Source organism: Arvicanthis niloticus, chromosome 22 (genome assembly GCF_011762505.2).
Source record: "Arvicanthis niloticus isolate mArvNil1 chromosome 22, mArvNil1.pat.X, whole genome shotgun sequence".
Lineage (NCBI taxonomy): Eukaryota > Metazoa > Chordata > Mammalia > Rodentia > Muridae > Arvicanthis > Arvicanthis niloticus.
The window spans coordinates 38,026,312-38,047,540 of NC_133429.1; the positions used below are offsets into that span (position 1 = coordinate 38,026,312).

Sequence of the window (21,229 nt, forward strand, 5' to 3'; positions counted from 1 at the left end):
AAAACCTAGAAAATCAAAAGTAACATTTGAACTATTCACAACGGAAATTAATTCTAGAATTAAACTCCTGAATATAAACTCTTTGATATGTGAACCACATATCAAATGGAAATTGTGAAGGACGTAGGAATGAGTCAAACATGGGCCCTGCCCTCGAGGGTCTTGCCACAACCCATTGAGGACAGGCAGAAATGTAAGCATATAAGACATAAAATGACAGTTAGTAATATAAAAGTCCAGGAGACCAGACCAAGAAGTGAATGCTTCATTTTCCCTGAGCAGACCAGAATTTCTGAAAGGTGCATTTGCAGCCCTGAGCCCTGAGGAGTGGGGAACTATTATGTATTGAAGGTGGAAGAGACTGCGTGTGCAAATGTGTAAAATCTACAAGAACACTCCCTTGATGCCAGAGCTTAGTCAAGGGCTGGTACACATGGGATGTAGCTGGTGATGAGGCTGTGTGTATAGATAATTAAAGACTGCTGCACTCCCATAAGCAGAGTTTGGAACTCACCCTTCAGGACCATACTATCTAAAAGAGCAACCATTAGCCATTTACAACAAAGTAACTACCAAGGTAAAATATAAAATTAAATGGAATTAAATCTTTAGTTCCTCAGCTCCTATGAGCTGCTTGTCAAATATTCAGTATCTGCGTCTGGCTGATGACTGCATGGTTAGTGGCTGTGCATAACAGCCAAAAGCAATTTCTTCCAACTGTAGTCAGTAGAGCAAGTAGCAGTAGAGTCAGTAGAGCAATTAGTACATCATGGAATTTAGGGTTGTCCAGGCTGATGTAATCACATAGATATCCATGCAGCCAAGCCATAGAGTCACGGGGGCTTCATTTTAAACTGAAAGGAATACTTCTTATATTGCTCATTTGTTTTTCTTTACCTTTGAAGAACTTGGTTCTTATTGGATGTGAAGCCCCTGACTTAAGCTTTTAGTTTCTTTTTAAATAGTCACAAATTGCAGACGTGCAGAACATAGCTACATAGAACTGAATCCTGACAATATTATTCCTTACTAAAACAAATTTTATATACATGCGTATATGAGTGTATATATTAGAGACACTAAACTATCAGCATTTGAAGTAAAGCTGGAAATGTATTTTACAACTCAGGAAAAAGCTTCCCGGGTTCATCTGGTAGCTTTGCCATGTTATGCATCCAGACCCTTGTCTCTGGTGAAGGCCATCTTCTCACGGGATTCAAGCAGCAGAAGAAAATGCAAAGCAGCAGCAGGAGACCACAGCCTCTCCTTTTGCTCCTATGACTGCAAAGTCATAGGGATCGCTCTCATTTACAAATGGCAGCCTGGCCATATAGCCACACTAACTGCAAGGGATGGAAAGAAGGAGAGCATCCTACCAGGCTCCCAGCAAGAACCTGGAATCCTGTCACTGAACAAAGAAGGCAGAGTGAATACCAGGAGACAAGTAGCACTTTGGCTCTAGATGGGAGAGTCTGTGCGTCTGGCAGGGGATGGCTGTACACGTTTATGTGTGCTTCAGGGTCGATGACTGACATCATAATGGCAGTGTATATCTTGCTCAGCGAGAAGCTCAAGGGCTTCTAACACAAAGACCAGCAGTTGGAGCAGTTGGGCCCCTCCCATCCTACCACCAATGGAACCTGGTCACCAAGTACTGTTTACACCCCTGTGTTCCTCTTTTTTGTTCTCTCTCTCTCTCTTTCTCTCTCTCTCTCTCTCTCTCTGTCTCTCTGTGTGTGTGTGTGTGTGTGTGTGTGTGTTCTACACAATGTTCAGATCTTTTTTGTTTGATGTATGTTAAAGTGCAGCTAAGACAGAGGAATAAAAAGCAGTCTATCAGAAAGTCCTTATGTCACTGTAAACAACATGGTACTCGTTATATAACATGGATCGACCACGTTTGGTGAAGATGAGATGCCAAAGCTACACTATTTCGGAGGTGCTTTCGTTAAAAAGTGAATACATCTTGAATGTAAAACTGGGTAGAAATGGCCAATGTCAATAAAGGTCAGTCTGCCCCTAACCGACTGCTATCAGAAACATAGAGATGTGACAGGGTTTCAGAAGAAGTGCAGGCAATGACACGGCGTGAAACGATACGTGTCATCTGGCTTCTCCACAGGGTCTGTCCTACGAGGACTTTAGCTGACCAGGCTGCTGTTGGACCCATTCCCAGGGCCCACTTGGCTCTAGTTTGCTTCAGAACTGTTTGCCCATCGTGATCCTTCAGAGAAATTGCCATAAGTGCTGAAAGCCCATCTCCCAGAAGGGGTCTATGTGCTGAACCCCAATTCTTTATCCTTTGTGAGGTGACGCCTGACCTTTAACTGATCCATCTCCACACTCCCCCTGCTTCTCTCTGGTCATCCAAAAAAAGGCACACGAGGAGTACTGTGGTGTTTTGGGTAAACTGAGTGAAGGCCTGCCTTCTCTGAACAAGACTGTGTTTCAGTTTAGAAGATGCTGATAGACAGGCAGCCACTGCCTTAGGGAACTTCTCTTAGACTTACAGGTTCAATGATGGAGGAGCTCTAATGCATTGAGAGCAGCGGCATCTTATGGTGATCGGTAACATTGTTTGTTGTTTTAGGAACAGCCTGAGAAGGAGCTCTGCTCTTCACTTCCTCTCCCTCTCACTTGCCCCACTCACCCCCATGCTGATGGCATATGTTTCCATCCCAGTAAATCAAGGAACACTGCTGAAACACTTGTCAGGCAGGCTGAGGTCCTGAAGGGCTGGATCCAGTGATGTAGTGGAAAGAAACGGGAGAGGGCAGTCCGATGCTTTTCTGAAGGCACAGTAGAAAAACAGGGATGTAAACTTCAGATCTAAAGAAAAAGAGAAGGGTCCAGATGAGAGAAGAGTTAAGAATCAGGACTCCATTGAAAAGATGTCATAACCTATGTCAGAATCAGGGGTCAAGGAGGGCACCAAATGTCAGCAATAGATCAAAAGATGGACACACAGGTACACCAAAGACAAACAGACACTGGGTGAATAGCCTTGAATTCACACACTTCTCTTTGATTGCTTATGTTGCTCTGGAGAGTCTTTTTTTTTTTTTTGAAAAGTAAACCTACTCAATGTTTCCTCTCTGGTTTCCTCCTCAGATCCCCTCAGCAGAGTGTGCTTAAGACCAAAAAATATAACTGATTCATTGAGTACTTACATTAACGCTAATTACATCCGGGTAAGTAACTATACATTTCTCTCAGGTTAGCAGGTTGACTTACAATTTGGAATTGATGCTTTTACCTTTTTTTCCCCTAAGAAATGCTCCCTCCCCCAAGCTTCGTTTGCTTCTTCTTTCCCCTGAACAAAGTTTGCATTAATTTGGTTGCTAGTGTTTCATGTTGTATGTTATAGTCTCAGCAACATTGGCTATAGATGTTTCACCCTGAGTCCTCCCTCCTTGGCTGTGAGTCTTCCCTCCTTGGCTGTGAGTCCTCCCTCCTTGGCTGTGAGTCCTCCCTCCTTGGCTGTGAGTCCTCCCTCCTTGGCTGTGAGTCCTCCCTTCTTGACTGTGAGTTCTCCCTCCTTGATTGTGAGTCCTCCCTCCTTGGCTGTGAGTCCTCCCTGGCTGTGAGTCCCTGAGTACAATCTACACGTGGACGCTCTTGCGGGACTGAGCTTTACAACCCTTACTACCTAATGGCAAGCTGGATTTTCTGGGAACTACCATGTCTATGGTGCTCGAATCAAGGACGCTGCTTTTGAACTTCCACACCTCCATCATTCTAAAGATCATGCCCCAAATGTCCATTACAATCTGGAACATAAGCCAATATGTTTGTCTCTTTACTCCAAATAGGGCTACAGTGGTAAGGAGAAAGCCTTCATTGCCACCCAGGGCCCCATGATCAACACTGTGAATGACTTCTGGCAGATGGTTTGGCAAGAAGACAGTCCCGTGATTGTTATGATCACGAAACTCAAAGAGAAAAATGAGGTATGAAGCTTAGCCCAGTCCTGAATGTTATACACATTACTTCTACCATAGGAGAGATTTGAACTAAGTGAGATGACCATGTCCTTACAAAATGTTTATAAAAGATGGACAAAGGCATCAAACAGGGAGGTCACTTTATACCTCCAGCAAATGATAATTGGTATCGTTTTAGGAGTGACAACCTTCCTTCAGGCCAATTAATGTATATGGCATGCATGTTTCTCATTTGCACACATATATCTCAATAAAAAACATAAAGGGCAAGGAAATAAAAATTATTACAAAACAAGTCATTTTTATTTATTAACAGGTACCGTTTGGGTTGTTGGCACCTGTATGTATCAGTAAATAAAATAAAGCAGATCCCGTCCATGGGTAATTTTAACTCCCTGGTAGAAGAAACACAATAAATCTGTTAGTAATTGTGTAATGGAAGAGATAGATGTTGTTGAATGCTAACCAGACCAGAATAAGGGATGTGCTGGGCAGTGGGATGAGGGAGGAAAGAGTGACAATGGGAAATAGGGGGACAATAGGGACTCGTCAGGAAAACCAGACTGAAAGAAACAGTGGAGAGAAGTAATAGCCGGGCAGTGGTGGCGCAGGCCTTTAATCCCAGCACTTGGGAGGCAGGGGCAGGCGGATTTCTGAGTTCCAGGCCAGCCTGGTCTACAGAGTGAGTTCCAGGACAGCCAAGGCTACACAGAGAAACCCTGTCTCGAAAGAGAGAGAGAGAGAGAGAGAGAGAGAGAGAGAGAGAGAGAGAGAGAGAGTTAATAAAGATCAAATAACATTTCTAATATCATTATTAGATGATATCCAATGTTGAAAATGTTCTAATATCATTATTAGATGATATCCAATGATGAAATCCAATGTTGAAGCTATGGCCCAGTTCTTCCAGTCAGAAATAAGACCCAGACTCAAAATATATTTACAAATATTTTGGCTATATAGCTAGGTTCTTCTCTGACTAGAATAATAACTAAAACAACTCAATTATTTTAACCTACATTCGGCCACATGGCTGGTTACCTGTGCCCAGGTGTACCATGGATCCATCTCCTCAGATCTTCCCGGGTAACTCTTCCTGTGCCTGGTCCTATCCCAGAATCCTTCCTGCCTCCGGAATGCCCCACCTCTATTTCCTGCTTAAACCAACCATAGGCCAAAGACTTTTTAATTGACAGGTGATGCATCCATACAATACACAGTATTTTCTCTCTACAGTTCAAAATCCAGACAAAGATAGATTTATTTCCACACTAGCCATCTTTTCTGAGACTTAGTCTTTATTTTGCACCATGAGAACAAATTTAAGCAGTTCCTGAAGGCTGCCATCCCCGGCACTGCTCCCCAGGTGTTGGCCATCGTGCTGAAATAACTGTTTGCTTGACTTCCATTAATGTTTGTTTTCTTGTCAAAATTATGCCATTTAGGGAAACTCAGATTTCTCTTTTTTCCTTTGGTGAGTTATAAGTTCACATGTATAGTTCTGCAACTACTTGAGAGAATGCAAGCCCGCAAAACTTAAAAACTTTTAAAAGCGCGCTGTTTTCTTTCATTTTTGCTATAATAAATGAACCGTGTCCTAGAAGACTAGTTTTTATAAACAGATGAAGCTATACGTGCAGCTCTCTGTGTTTCTGTGCCTCCGATATGAGGCCTAAAATGGCACAGTAGAAATAAGCTCAACCAATCGTCTCGACCTCTGTGCATACAGTTCAGTCTATTGACACACTAACTCATTGACAATCCATGAACAGTCGGTTAAGGTGCCATTTTCAGCTTTGTGGTAGAAAGAATTCTCCAAGTTTCAAAGGTGCATCCGCTAAAGGGGCACGTCTGTGCGCACATGTAGGGAGTTTATATGATATGGTAGCGGGTTCCACTACAACCCAAGAACACCGGGCAAACTGTGGGCACACACAGCAGAACTTTAAAAACCTAAAGGAATTTCCAAAACGTAGTTCAAAATTCCAAAACTCTAACGAGAGCTTTAAAACCAGAGAAGTGCCGATTGCTTATGTTTTAGCGACCTGCAAGAAGAGTTCGAGACAAACCTGGGCTTGAAGGAGCCGGAAGTTACAATGAGGGCTCCTGTAAGGGGGCAAAACAGGAAGAGCAAAGGTGACCCACACAGGTGAACCACACAGTTAAATCTGGCTGCTGAACTAAGACTCTAGGAGCAAGTTAGTTTGTCCAAACCTGGCTTTCTTATTTTAATTAAGAACTATCCATTGATTATTCAAAACTGGGAAAGTTCAGACCTTAGAAACCACAAAATGCCAGGTGGCGCAATCAACAAGGCCTAGTTAGCAGCATTCTGTGCACTTTATAAAAACAAAAGCAACAACTTGGTAGATCAATAGACGATTAGATAGATAGACAGACAGATAATGTATAGATAGGTGATAGGTAGATGTATGTGTATATATGTTCACTGTGTGTGTGTCCATTCTAGAGCTATACATATACCTCATAGAACTTCCAGAAATTAGAAAAGAATCAGCCAAACATGCACTCACAAGTTAAAATTTTGAGACGCACAAGTAAATAAAACAAACAAATAAATAAAAATCAGAAGAAACAACCAGAAATACATCCACAAGAAGTTAAAATAATAGAAATTACAAATATAGGTTTTAAGCCCTGTCTCGAAAAAAAAAAGAAAAGAAAAAAGAAAACAAATGTAGGGTTTAGTAAAATAAGGTGGCATGTAAAACATAAAGCAAATTTCTGAGAAAGTAACTTGTTAGAATATACACACACATACACACACATACACACATACACACGTATACACACACACATACACACGCATACACACACACATACATACACATACACACATACACACACATACACACATATATACACATACACACACATATACACACGCATACACATGCATACACACGCATACACACGCATACACACGGACATACACGCATATACACACACATACATACACATACACACACATACACACATACATACACATACACACACATAAACACACATACACACGCATACACATGCATACACACACATACACGCATATACACACACATACACACACATACACACACATACACACGCATACACACACACATACACACTCATACACACACATACATACACATACACACATACACACACATACACACATACACACACATACACACACATACCAAATAAAATACTTTTAAAGGACTCCAAAGTAATAAAAAATAGTAAGCCAATAACGTAAATCATGGAGGTAGAGATAAAAACCCTGCACAGTCATGAGAGTACAAAACCTAACTAATAGAAATTACAAATACATAAATATTCTCATGATATAATTGGTGTTTTAGAACACATTCATATCTTTATGAATTCTATTGCTTTGACTGAAAAAAAAAAAAAAAGCCAACGAAGCATGGTTGCTCACCCCTGTGATCTGAGCACCACAGATGCCAAAACAGGAAGGTCACTGTGCGTTGAAGGCCATCCCGGGCCACAGAGTGAAATCCTGCTTCAAAAATAATTAACAATTAAAATAAAATCATATAAAATCAATCATATGGAGGGGTTGGAGAGGCTGCTCAGTGGTCAAAGCGCTCACTCATCTTTCAGAGGACAAGAATTCAGTTCCCAGCACCTACGCGTGGGCAGCTCACAACTGCCTGTTACTCCAACTCCAGGGATCAGGACTCTCCTCTGGACGTGGGCACACACGTATATGGATAGACACACCCAAACACATAAATAAAAACAAATATTAAAAAACAAATATAGGAAGTTAACAGTATTATTTGTAAATATGAGTAGTTTTTGAATTATAATGTATATTTAAGAGAAAATAATGCCTACTCTAAATTGTACACAATCATTAATAAATAAAATTGGGAGGGCAGACACACTGGAGGAGTGTCTCCTGAAAATTACCTAATTTTGTAGTAGCTCTAGGATACATTATGATCTGTGTCCACTCGGGCATTTTAATCCCCAACTCCTGTGACACATTGTTTGCTCACTCATGAAAAGGATCAGAAATGAGGCGGGGCGGTGGTGGCGCATGCGTGTAATCCCAGCATTCGGGAGGTAGAGGCAAGCAGATCTTGAGGCCAGCCTGGTTTGGACAATTTAGGGATACACAGAGAAACCCTGTCTGGAAGGAAGAGAGAGAGAGAGAGAGAGAGAGAGAGAGAGAGAGAGAGAGAGAGAGAGAGAGAGAGAGAGAGAGAGAGAGAGAGAGAGAGAGAACGAACCAGAACTGTGCTGTAATTTGTTCCTTTCAGTCTTTGAATAGTCCACGCGTTTGTACAATCTATACCAATCACGTCTGCCCAACCGCTCCTTTCCTCCGAGCTCCCTAGTGCCTGCCTGGCAGGAACTAAAGTGGATAGATCAGAGATTATTTTTTTTAATTATTTTATTTATTTACATTTCAAATGTTGCCCCCCTTCCCGGTCCCCCATTCCATGAGCCTCCCACCTCATCACACCCCCCCCCTTCTCCTCTAAGGGAGAGCATTTTTTTTAAGCATTGTAGTTACCTAATACATTTCAGAAAAACCTACTCTGAGCAATCAGGACTATGTCAAAGTCCCAGGGAATGGCTGCCCTTCGTTAACCCCAACACCTTGCTACACCTTGCTACCGGTCTCAGTCTCCTGGAACTGCCCAGGGCCAGATCTGCCGGTAAAACGCTGCAGGCAGGGTACCTCCCCTGGGAGTGCACAGGCTTTCTTTCCACCCTGCACCTGCAAGAGACAACTTTTTTTCAAGTTCAATTCCTTAATACCATTCTCAGATTTCATTGCCCACAGGAAAATTGTGTGGATCTGGGGAAAGCAAGGATACATTTTTAAAAAATAATTCCCACACTGAATTGTTGTTGAGGATTTTGTTTTTCTCTTTGGCTGCGAAATTCAACCCGGAGATGTACTTTATTGCCTTTTGTTGTTGTTGTTTTTATCGTTTGGTCTCTTATCCTTTTTTTAATATTTGAGATACACTCCCAGGGACATGAAAACTCAAACGTGTTATAGATTTGCTGTGCAATCTGCTTCTTGTTTATTTCCTGTAGGCAGTCATGATTCCAAAAGTGCAAGACGTGTTTTTAACCATCCCTTCACTGTTGAATTAAAATAAAAGTCCTTCATGCCCAGGCTGCTCAAGGATACACATATAACATCATATAGGAAACGCTAATGTTTTACAGATCAAAATGACCCTGAGAAGCCTGCGTTAGAGCAATGCGCTGTAGGTTCACACCACCAGGAAGATGCTGGTTACTGAACACCGGCCAGCTCCCAATTGTGTTCCGTGTCATTGTTTAAAATAGACAAAACTCATTTCCTCCAAAGAATGCAGAGGCGGACATATCTTTAGAAGTTCCCACGCTTTATATATTTATAACTGTTTACTTTCTAACAAATAAAGGGGTGCTTGGTCACCATCTTCTTTTTAGTAATCCCAATAATCTGTTATTCTTTACAAAGTGGGAATAAACAAAATTAAAATAAAAACAAAAACTGTAGAACTGAAAAATAAGTTCTTGTAATGAAAGAACTGCAGGCAACTTTGAGTTTTTTTCATTTTTTAAAAATGAATCTTGACATAAAGAGAACTCCTTATGTAATAAAATAATACTGAAAACAGTGTTCACCTTCTTTCAACATGAACGACTGTATTCCTAGAGAGAATAACTGTAATCAAAGGTTCAAATCAGGCAGGTGACAGAGTGTAATGTAGTTCAGTGTGGGAGTGCTTGCTTAGACTATATAGGCCCTGGGAATGAGGGACCAAGAAAGAAAGAAAGAAAGAACGAAAGAACGAACAAAAGAAAGAAAGAGAGAGAGAGAGAGAGAGAGAGAGAGAGAGAGAGAGGAAGGAGAGAGGAGAAAGGAGAGAGGGAGAGAAGAAAAAGTCAAAGAAAAATGAATGAATGAATGAATGAATGAGAGAAAAGGGAGGGAGGAAGGGAGGGAGGGAAGGAAGGAGAGAGGGAGAGAGAAGGAAGGAGGGGAGGGGGAAGGAAGAAGGAAAGAAAGAAGAAAGAAAGGATGGAGGAAGAGGAGGAGGGAGAAGAAAAGAGAAGGGAGGGCAGGGGGGGAGGAGAAGACAAAATGGCAGACAGACAGTTCTGTTTAAACTTACTGTGGTGATCTCGGCCTATAGTCAGAAAATTTTCCTGTTAGTCAAACGAAGTTCTCAGACACCTCTGAATACCATGCACTGTGGCTCCCTCTTGAACTGGGAAAGGAAGGAACCGTTGATGCCCCTGTCGTGGTGCACACAGAGTGCCTGTGCTGAGCACTCTCTGATGTCAGTGGCTCTGTCCTGTATGGAGTGCAGGGCTGCAGGAGGAACATCACCACCACCATAGAGTTGGCGTGAGGAAGGACTGACCTTCCCTGGGATAGTCTTATGCTAGATGACAAAACTTCTTGGAGGGAAGAAGTCATTAGGTAGAGCCTTCAAGTTAGCATGGGATGGAAGTCATGTTCTAATTAATTTGAGTGTATGTGGAAGCCCATACACTCAAGCATAGTACTGACACAGTAGCAGGCCACAGGAGGAAATGGAGGTCGAAGGTGCCCCAGGGCTGAGAGCCGCAGGCATTTGTCTTGATTGAAGGTGAGAAAGACCCTGGTGTAGAACGTTGGTGGGCAGGGGTGGCCTGTGCCCAGATTAGGGAAATGAGAGGAAATTATGAGGGGAAAAATGAGCTTTACATTTCAAGTATGAAGTTCGGGGCGTACCAGAACCTTTTGGGTGGTACTTAGAATGAAAGGTCCAGAGTTCTGTGTGGGCAAGAGCTGGAGATGGGACGCATGCTAAGAGAAGATGGGAAGGCTTAGAACTGACATAAAGAGAAGGATGGGGTGGCCGCATCTCACTGTGTATTATGTTTTCAACATCATGAACATCCTCTTTGTCATAATTCATCAAAGGATTACTTTTAATAACTGCTAAGATCTCATTGCGTGGATACATCAAAACTCATGCAATTATTTAGCTATTAATAGATGCTTAGGTTGCTCTGATTTTTTTTGTCCACATCTCTAACTAGCTAGCGCTCATCAGGATATTATTCATAGATATGAAACTGCCTGGCTGAATGATATAAAGTGTGGAAAACACATATTACAGTTAAGGGTGCTATAGAAAACGCGCCAAGCATAAAAGGAATTTGTCCGCTGCTCAGTGACGTTTCAGAAATTGAGAATCACAAAGGAGGAGCATAAACGTTGTTCGTATGCAAGGATGCATATCACAAAAATGAAGAATGTGCATTCAGTAAACCAAGAAGATTCAAAGTTACATATGGTTTCCCTATGATAGAGTGATGTGGGGGACACAAGCCATCTTAGAGAAATTTGTTGCAGTGAGAGGTTCTTGTTTTGGTTACAACTTCTATTTGTTTTGTTTTGTTTTGTTTGTTCATGTATTTCAGTTTTTTGAGTCAGCATACCCCTAGGTAACCCAGGCTATGCTCAGACTCATGAACTCCTTCCCTCGGCCTTCTGAGTACTGGGAGTTGTAGGGATACTATTTTGTACTTGGTGTACTATGTGGAAGCATCACCTGTCAATAAAAATCAGACGGCCAATAAGCTGAGACAGGATTAGAAGGTGGGACACTCGGCAGAAAGAGAGGAACTCTGGGAAAGAGTCAGGCATGGGAATTTCACTTGGAGAAACTCAGACATATTAAACTGAGCAGAGGTAACTAGCCATGTGGCAGACATAGAATAGTATAAATGGGTTTACATACATTGTGAGGTAGTCAGGGAACAAGCCTAACTTATGGCCTAGGCATTTATTAATAAAAAATAGCCTCTGAGTTGTTATTTGGGAACTGGATCACAAGTGGAAAAGCCCACAGTTACAGGGAGTACCAGAGTCAGCCACCATGGCTATCCTGAGAAACTGTTTTTAAGGGAGACGTTAGACCAGAACAGATAACAGTCTTGAACAAAGTTCATCAGGGCGCTGGGTGTGGTATCAACTCTTGTTTTCTTTCCACTGGTGAATCTTCCTTTTGAGCTCTTAGGGAAGGTCTGGAAGAACTTCCCTCATTCAGATAAGAACACTTCAGAGGGAATCCTGTGTGGCTTTCTGGGGCTCTGAGAGGCAGGCACAGTAAGTCTGAGAGACTTAGCTCTGCAGCTGCCGATTCAATACTTGGGTCATTTCCTGGACCCCAGCACAGCCACACGAAGTCACTAACTTCTCAGGGTAACAACATACTTGCTTGTTCTCTGATTTTCATTCACATATGTATACACGTCCATGCGTGGCCACCTACACAAATACACACATATAATATTTGTTCACTTTTTAATAATGGGGCCTCTGTTTGATTTTGGTGTGTGTCTATGTGTGTATGTGTGTGTTAGCTGGTTGGTTTTGAGTGCCATTCTGAAACTACTTGCTCTGGGTTATAAAATTATATTCATAGTATCAAAATTCAGTATTGGGGGTGAATCATATTTGGGTTTTTAACCTTCACAAAAACCATGTAGTTGTCTGATTTTGGCCTGTTTTGTTTTGTTTTTTAATTTTTTTATTATTTATGTTAACACGAGTTCTCTTTTCTTTTTCTTTAGATTTATTTTATGTATATGAGTATGCACTGTAACTGTCTTCAGACACACCAGAAGATGGCATCGATCCCATTACAGATGGCTGTGAGCCACCATGTGGTTGCTGGGAATTGAACTCAGGACCTCTGGAAGAGCAGTCAGTGCTCTTAACCACTGAGCCATCTCTCCAGCCCCAATTTTGGCCTGTTTTGACTACAGTTTTTTGTTGTTGTTGTTGTTGTTGTTGTTGGTTCTTGTTTTTCACCAAATGTTTGGCTGGCAGGGCTGGAGAGATGGCTCAATGGTTAAGAGCATTGGCTGTTCTTCCAGAGGTCCTGAGTTCAATTCCTACCAACCACACGGTGGCTCACAACCATCTGTAATGGAATCTGATGCCCTCTTCTGGTGTACATGAAGACAAGGTACTCATATACACAATATAAATAAATAAATAAATCTTAAAAAAGAAAGTTCAGCTGTGTGTGTGGCACAACCTTTATAAAAGCTAAAGAATCATAAGCAAAATGCAATAATGAATGAAAACATAGTAACAATTACATGTTTTAAGTGTTTACTGTATGCTGGGCTTTGTCCAAAGTACTTAGCATATATGAAGTTATGAGGAAACTGTGTCCAGAGAATTCAAGTGTCCTGCTTATAGTAGAACTAAAATCTGGATCTGAGTCCAAAGTCTGCTCTTTAACAACCATGTTATATCATCCTGTTTCCAGTATCATTATTATTGGTCCTGTTAAACCCTTCACAGAGGATCCACTATAAAAACATGTCAGTCATAATTTTATTCCATACTAATGTCAATAAATCTCATAAGTGAGACACATCATCAGACCTGGCAAAACATAATGCTTTGCGTATACTAACAGTCACTACACATCTGCCTTGCATGCCAGGGCATCTTCATTATGCGGGCATCTAATACATTACAAAAATTCCTGTTAGACATGTCGGTTTGATGTGGCAGGATTTGGTGTTTGGGTCAGCCACCACGGGAGACAACATTTCTTATACCTGTTAGTTATTAAGGTTAAAAGTCCTTAAATTCTCAGTAGAGCCTGGGGAAATCTTACCTGCCATTATGATTGCTATTGGGTTACTAGTGAAGCCTGTCAAACACTCGTAAAACACAAACATTATTATGGTCTGGTCTACACATCATAGCGTCTGCCTCATCTTCAGATCTTTACAGAGTAATAAAACTGACTTTTGAGTTACGTTAATAAAATAAAAAATAAATAAATAAATACCTTTGAAAGCAGAGAGCTACAGAGCTTTACTGTTCTTTTCCCCCCAGAAATGTGTGCTCTACTGGCCAGAAAAGAGAGGGATTTATGGCAAGGTTGAGGTTCTGGTCATCGGTGTGAATGAATGTGATAACTACACCATCCGCAACCTCGTCTTAAAGGTAAGATCATGAGCTGTTGACATCTTCACAGTAAGCGAGGACGGGGTTACAGTTCTCCTTTCTTAAGTCCTAACAGATTCAAGTTATACAAGTGAGATAACACCGAGAGCAAAGACAAGCTAGCGACGTTTCTTGTTGTCTGACACTATTAGCCTATGAAGTAACCGAATTGATGTAAGTGGACGTTAAGGAAGTTCATTTTGCAGGACATTGGGGGTTCAGCTACTTTTCACTTAGAGAACATTTCTGACTTAGCCTTTGGAAGGTCTTTAACTATAGGCTTATGCAGGAGACCTTACTGGGACCTTTATGCTAACGTCGTTGTGGTCTAAGCAGCTTTAAGTGAGGCCTGAGAACTACTGAAGAGAAAGTCTGCGCCGTTATATGGCTGTGCATCGCAAGATGAGCCTGCGGTGCTCGTGTGAGCTTAAAAAACTTGGCGTTAATGGTCATTACAGGGACGATCCTAGACCAGCTTTAGTCTTAGAAATGTGGTCTTCCCTAACTGGTGGAACAGCAGGAGCTTAACCAGTGTTGCCATTGGATAGTGAATACTAGCCAGTGTTGCCAGGGGGCAGCGGATGCTAGCCAGCCTTGCCATTGTATTATTTTCACAAAGAATAACCTATCTAAGGACCTCAGTCCTATCAGCAGCCTACTCCTGGGATAGAAGCATCATGAAGAAGAGAGTGAAGGCAGGGCCCGAGGATGGTTTTTTAATTCAAAAGTGTAGCAGAGGAAAGCTTTTCAGAAACCTACTATTAAACACATGCCTTATCAGGAGTAGGCCTCCCACCTGGGCGGTGCACTGAGATGATGTGTGTGAGCCTCTGCTCAAAGTGTATCCTCGCCAGGGATTGCACATAGTTCCTTCACTGCGAGGGATCCTCAGTGTTAAACAGTTTGAGAAATGCATAGAACTATGCCGACCGGGTATCAAGCGAACCTTCATATGTTTGCTAATATGACTATACATAACCTGTTAAGACTTAGAGACCAGGAAACACAATCTATCCCTTTCTTTCTGGTTATATTTCCACCTAAGCAGGCCATGGTGTCACACACCTTTAATCCCATCACTCAGGAGACAGAGGCAGAAGGATCTCTGTGAGTTTGAGGTCAGCCTGATCTTACATAGTGAGTTCCAGACCAATCAGGGCTATATAGTGAGACCCTGTCCCAAGCAGCAGCAACATTTTTGGAGATATATGTATTCAGATTCAGTATATAGTATGTATGTAATCTGTAATCTCTATGATGGGATACAGATACAGACCTGAATTCTTAGAGAGAAGACACTCAGCTTCTCTGACAGGCCAGGGTACTCACAGTCAAGCTTTCTCAAGGTGAAAGGGTATTTTTGAAAAGCATCTAGATTTTTTTTCCTACCTAGAAGTTAGCTGCCAGCAAGAAGGGAGCCAGAGAAGGCACTGAGTGCTGTAGCGTAGACGCCTTTTAGTCCCACAAGTGAATAAGTAATTCGGTGGTTGTTGCTATTTTCAGCAAGGAAGTCACACCCAACATGTGAAGCATTACTGGTACACTTCATGGCCGGATCACAAGACTCCAGACAGTGCCCAGCCCCTTCTGCAACTCATGCTCCATGTAGAAGAAGACAGACTGGCCTCTGAAGGCCGAGGGCCTGTGGTTGTCCACTGCAGGTAAGGCATGAGCTGACCCTCCCCTGCTGAGCGGCTGTCAGCTCTTCTATTACAGAACAGACAGAAGCAGGACTTAGCTTCCAGAGTGTAACTTGATAGTAAACTATGTATTGATTACAAATGGATTAATATCCTAAGACTTAATCAAAATGATAGTTACAGAAATGAATTAGAGCTTTTGGAACTTTTTTTTTTTTCTGACAGCAAATGGATTTCAAGCTCTAAATAAATGCCTGAGCAAGCAGGAGATTTTACCCCATCTTCTGACTTGAAACTCATTTTTTGTTCATTTTTCTCTCCTTGGTCGCTTATATACTAAGAACTGCAGATAGCTTTAATTATTGATAGATTTTTGTTGTTGTTGTTGTTGTTCTTGTTGTTGTTTTAAGAGACTACCTGGACTATGTCTTGGCAGCATTTATGATTATGGCATATATGGTGGAACAGTTAACCATTTTCAGAGATATCTCATGAAAATGAGAAGCTAATGTATGAGGTGGGGAATGGACCAGTGGTCATTCATTTTAAGGAAGACAAAGCACACACAGGCTGTGGAGGCCAGGCAGATGAGGTGACAGCAATGGCGGTCCACAGGGTTCTCATCCCTATGCCTAACTTGAAGTTTATCTCCCATAACGCCTTTCCCCTTGCTTTCCTTTTCATGTGACCAAAGCAGGTAATTTACATTCATTTCCAGAACAGGCTGAGTATCCTATATTTTTTCTAAAATAATTAATGTTGATGTTTTAACTTTCCAAGTATCCGAAGAAAGGGCTTGACAAAATAATGTGATTTTAGATTTATCTTGCTCTCTTTCTCTATTGAAACTTTGTAGATTAATTAAAATTATTATTATTATTATTATTATTATTATTAGATTTATTTATTGTATTTTTATGGGGACGATATCGTTCTCTTCAGACACACCAGAAGAGGGCATCAGGTGTTATTACAGATGGGTGAGCCACCATGTGGTTGCTGGGAATTGAACTCAGGGCCTCTGGAAGAGCAGTCAGTGCTCTTAACCTCTGAGCCATCTCTCCATCCCAATTAAAAGGTTTTTGATTAATATATATATATGCCTAGTTTCTAGCATTAGACTTTATCCTAAACCCTTGGAGCTAAAGAGGAGACAACTAGTTGGGCATAGTTTAGAGCTGGCGCTATCTCCCACCCAAAGTCATTAAGCAGTAAGGATGTGTAAGCCAAAAGAGGCACTTCCCCTATAAAATCAAGGCCCCCTCTGATTACTGCTTCTAAGAATGTGGCCTCCTTTGTTCCTTCCACTCAGCATCCAAAGTTGACAGTTATCTTTGGCCCTTCTTACAACTCTACTCGCAGTATCTAATCAGTTAGCAGATTGGCTTTCCCTTCAAAGCGTCTCCTGTAATCACACTTCCTGTCCGTCCGCCCTAGCCCAAGCCCTTATGACCTCATCCATGTAGTTTAGAAGTAGTTGACTAATTGCACACACATACCCTTCTCCCTCGGGCCACTCTGGCCTAGCCTATGTGCTTCTCTGAGATGATATTCCTGAAAATGTTTGCATGACATACAGCCCATGTTCAAAACCCGGTGGATGAAGTCACATCACCTGGAGCAGCAGGGCTTAGCCTTAAGTCTGTGCATGAACACTATAGGGATGACTGAATTCCTTGGCACTAAATGAGCAAGTTTGAATGCATATGTGAGATTCTTTCTGGAAAGTTCCCATCAAACTCTTTTAAATGTTCTTAAAAGTATACAGGATGTAGTTTGTACTCCTTAGCCTCTTGGGTATGATCTTAGTTCCCCTGCCTGGTCCTGTTTCCTGCTTTTCTATTCAAAGAACCTTCTTCTCTATTGCAGCTAATCTATTGCCTTTCATAAGTCACACATTCTGTTCCCATCAATTCTTTTTCCAGATGATTGTTTCACCTGGGATCTATGTTCTCATTCATGGTAGACAAAGTACCTGCCCTTCCTAAGACATGGTCCAAATCCTATTTCTTCAGAGAATTGAAGTCTTTATGGACACCTTGATTAAACAGACCCGTTCCTTAAAAAAAATTTTAGTTACATTCATCTGAAGAAAAACATACTAAATATGTGAAATAATTACAATTCACAAAATAAGGACAGTGGCACATATGATAGTAACAAAAAAACAACAAAAGGTGTGAAGTTTAATGGCTGTAAGTTAAGATTTTCTAGGTGACAAATAACAAGATGAATAGGGTATACGTTGTGCTTGGCCAATGGGAGCCAACAACCGTATTTGAGTAAAGAATAAATGATAGCCTTAGTTTGGAACAGTGAACCTAGAAGCTGTACCATGAACCAATCCAAGAAGAGTCCTGAGAGCTGGAAAGCATCATGACGCCCACAATGGTCATGAAATAGAGACACCAAGGACGCAAATATTCTGCACAAGGGAAAGTACCCATTCCAAAGGCTCAGTTGAGCTAGAAAATAGAAAAAAAAAATGGCCTGAAAATATGTCCCTCTAGTTCCATCCTCTCTCCTAAATAGAAATGAATCTTCAGTTACTCACTAGGCCTCAGTATCTAAGTGCACCTCCCAGTCAGCCCCCTTCCCAGAATTCCCTCCTGCTCCTGTGGCAACACCATCTTTTTCGTCCTTTAGGTCTGTCTGACATTTTGTTTTCCCACTCACTGTTCACCACAATTACAATGCGTCTAAATATTTTCTTTCCTTTCAACTGCCCATTCCTCACCGTGTTCTTTTCTACAACTTTCTAGAACAATTATAATATGTACTCATCGTTCTCCCAACCTCTCACCTCCTCCCACCACACGCATTCTACTACTTATAATTAAATGGAAAAAAATATCTATTTTTTGCCCAGCAAGGCTAGGTTACTACTACTCAATAGGCTACTTGATTCATATTGGTTTTATCATTGTTGTTATTAGTCTTTGTAGTTCTGAAGTTTAAAGTATACATTTAAGAGGATGAAGCTTACTTCACTGTTTTTATTTATCTTCTCATTTCTTTCCTTCCCCATTCAGTGCAGGGATTGGGAGAACCGGGTGTTTCATCGCTACGTCCATTGGCTGTCAACAGTTGAAAGAAGAAGGAGTTGTAGACGCACTAAGTATTGTCTGCCAGCTCCGTGTAGACAGGTACGTGGACCGGGGATGGCATCATAGAGACCATGTGTCTGAGCAGAGCTGTCCACCATGACTTCACCTAATCAAGATCACTTTATAAACACGACAGCTCTATGGTCCTAGATCTCCGTACTAAAGAACATGAGTTGTGTATTGGTTCCACATGTTGTCTATCATGAACAATGATGTTACAAACATGGGTATGTACATATTTATTTTAGACTCTGTTTTCAATTCTTTGGAGTATTACTGGATTCCAAATTAATCTTGCTTATAATTCCTAAGTGGGCAACATAGAGTTCTCTACAAGAATTCCAGTTTTTTTTTCCGTATCCCACCAGTTTGCTTTCAGTTTTTAGAAAATGCAGCAGCCATCCAAAGTGTCTAAGTGGGATGGTTACTCTTGCAATGATCAATGCTAAACTTGAAAGCAACACGGAGGAGAAAGTTCTTGCCCCACAGCTGAGCCTGCATGGTGAGTGGAGAATTGAGGCAGTGATTGAGATCAAAAGCAGGTCCCTCTTAATGGCATGGGGGTGGGGGAGTAAGCAGCAAGCCCTCATTGGACACGGCAGTGTTCTGCCTTGAAGAAGTACAGGGCTCTCTCTCCTTTCATCCAAGTAATCAGATATCTAGGGTTGTTCCAGATATTCAACTTGCAAATACAGCCTTAAACAGTGAATGAGGCTTCTTGCCCTCCTTCTGAGAGTTGATAGAAAGAGGAAAAAAAATCAAAGACATAAGCAAGGTGTCATGAGTCAGAAGTAAGCACTAGAATATGATAGAGCAAAGAAGGGGTGAGCTGAGTCCCTTGGGCTTCAGCCCCATGACCAGGTGCCCCCTAAAAGGAAACCTGTGTATTTATAGTCATCATTAAAGGTACTCTCGATGGTCAGGCATTAGGATCCACAACTATAATTCCAGGACTTTGGAGGTTGAGGCAAGAAGATTGCTGAGAATTGGGCTAGCCTGGACTAAATTAGTGATTACAAGGGCAGCCAGAATGGCATACCAAGACCCTATCTAAAAACTAACACACAGAGAAATGAAGGAGAGAGAGAGAGAGAGAGAGAGAGAGAGAGAGGTTCAAGTTGTCCAATAAATATTTTGAGCACCTACTAAGTGGTATGGTCTGGAATTTCAATAAAGGAAACAAAGGAGTATTCTGGAAATGCAATAGATGTGTGTGTGTGTGTGTGTGTGTGTGTGTGTGTGTGTGTGTGTGTGTATCTCTGTGTGTGTATCTGTGTGTGCATGTTTATATGTGTATCTGTGTATGTGCATGTCTGCGTGTGTGTGCCTCTGTGTATGTGTGTATGTATATCTCTCTGTGTGTACGTCTGTGTGTGTATCTGTGTGTGCATGTTTATATGTGTATCTGTGTATGTGCATGTCTGTGTGTGTGTGTGTGTGTGTGTGTGTGTGTGCCATTTACATGGTCCTTGGGATAGTGTGTGGCACACAGAAGCCCCAGTAGATATCACTTGGTTATCAGCATCTGCTTCCTTTACTCTCCCCCTTTCCTTTGCCACCTTGGTTTAGTAGAGCCCATTGTGGCAGTTCAGACCCTGGGTTCTAACTCTGAGTCGCCATCTTGTCTTTCATGGCTTCCAGTTGTGTGGTTTCAAGCGGCTTCCTTGGCTTCTTTATTTTCTAACTTTCTCATCCGGAAAATGGAATTAATAATAGCATATACTTCTCATTGTGATGGTAAAAACTATAAATGTGAAGACCCAGCACATGTTAAGCATTTTATCAAGTTATGGTGACTACCAGTGTGGGTAGTGAATACACTAGATTTGCACTTGTACGTGACAGGACCCTAGACACACTTATTGGCGTGCAAGCTGCATTTAAGTGGGCTGGAGCCAATCATGTGGTTAAACCCTCCAGCTACATTTCCTAGCCTGACTTCACCCTCTCTGTTTCCTCATTTGCATATTCTAAATCCAGTGCCTATCAAACTATTTTCTCTTTGTACTAAAAGCAATTGCAGTCTCCCTACTTCTTAATTCTAATTGTCATCTTGGACTTGAAGAATCCTTTTGCTGGTACCCAGTACAATCCATAGACATTGCAAGAGATCTTTGATTGTGAGCTATCTCAGTGGGTTAAGGCACTCTTGATCAAACCCAGGGACCTGAATTCAATCCCCAGAACCAACATAGTGAAATGAGGACCTCTGATCTCTATACATGTGCCTTAGTATCCTCCCCAACAGATACGCCTACGTAGAATAAATAAATACAATTTAAAAATAAAAGTTTTTAAGAGGATCTGTTTGGTTCTCTTCAGATTTGGAGGCCATTTTCATCTCCTGGGTCCTAACTCAGAGGTTAAGAAAGTGCCTGGTAAGCCCAGAACCTCTCCATGTTGACTTGAATTTCTACTAGTCCACACATTTGTAAGTGAGCCCCAGCATAGGACCCTGTCTTAGTTAAGGTTTTACTGCTGTGAACAGACACCATGACCAAGGCAACTCTTATAAGGACAACATTTAAT

General features: G+C 41.6%; 1 protein-coding gene across 5 annotated transcripts in view; it reads left to right on the forward strand.

Moving 5' to 3' along the window:
• The window catches only part of Ptprr (protein tyrosine phosphatase receptor type R), a 234,994-nt gene that overhangs the window by 197,642 nt on the left and 16,123 nt on the right, over positions 1 to 21,229 (forward strand). For all 5 annotated transcript variants that reach the window (XM_076920260.1, XM_076920261.1, XM_076920262.1 and 2 more), the window contains 5 exons: positions 3,112 to 3,191; positions 3,813 to 3,950; positions 13,843 to 13,953; positions 15,457 to 15,614; positions 18,626 to 18,739. In XM_076920260.1, coding sequence (XP_076776375.1) covers positions 3,112 to 3,191; positions 3,813 to 3,950; positions 13,843 to 13,953; positions 15,457 to 15,614; positions 18,626 to 18,739 — 601 coding nt within the window. The remainder of the gene's footprint in view (positions 1 to 3,111; positions 3,192 to 3,812; positions 3,951 to 13,842; positions 13,954 to 15,456; positions 15,615 to 18,625; positions 18,740 to 21,229) is intronic.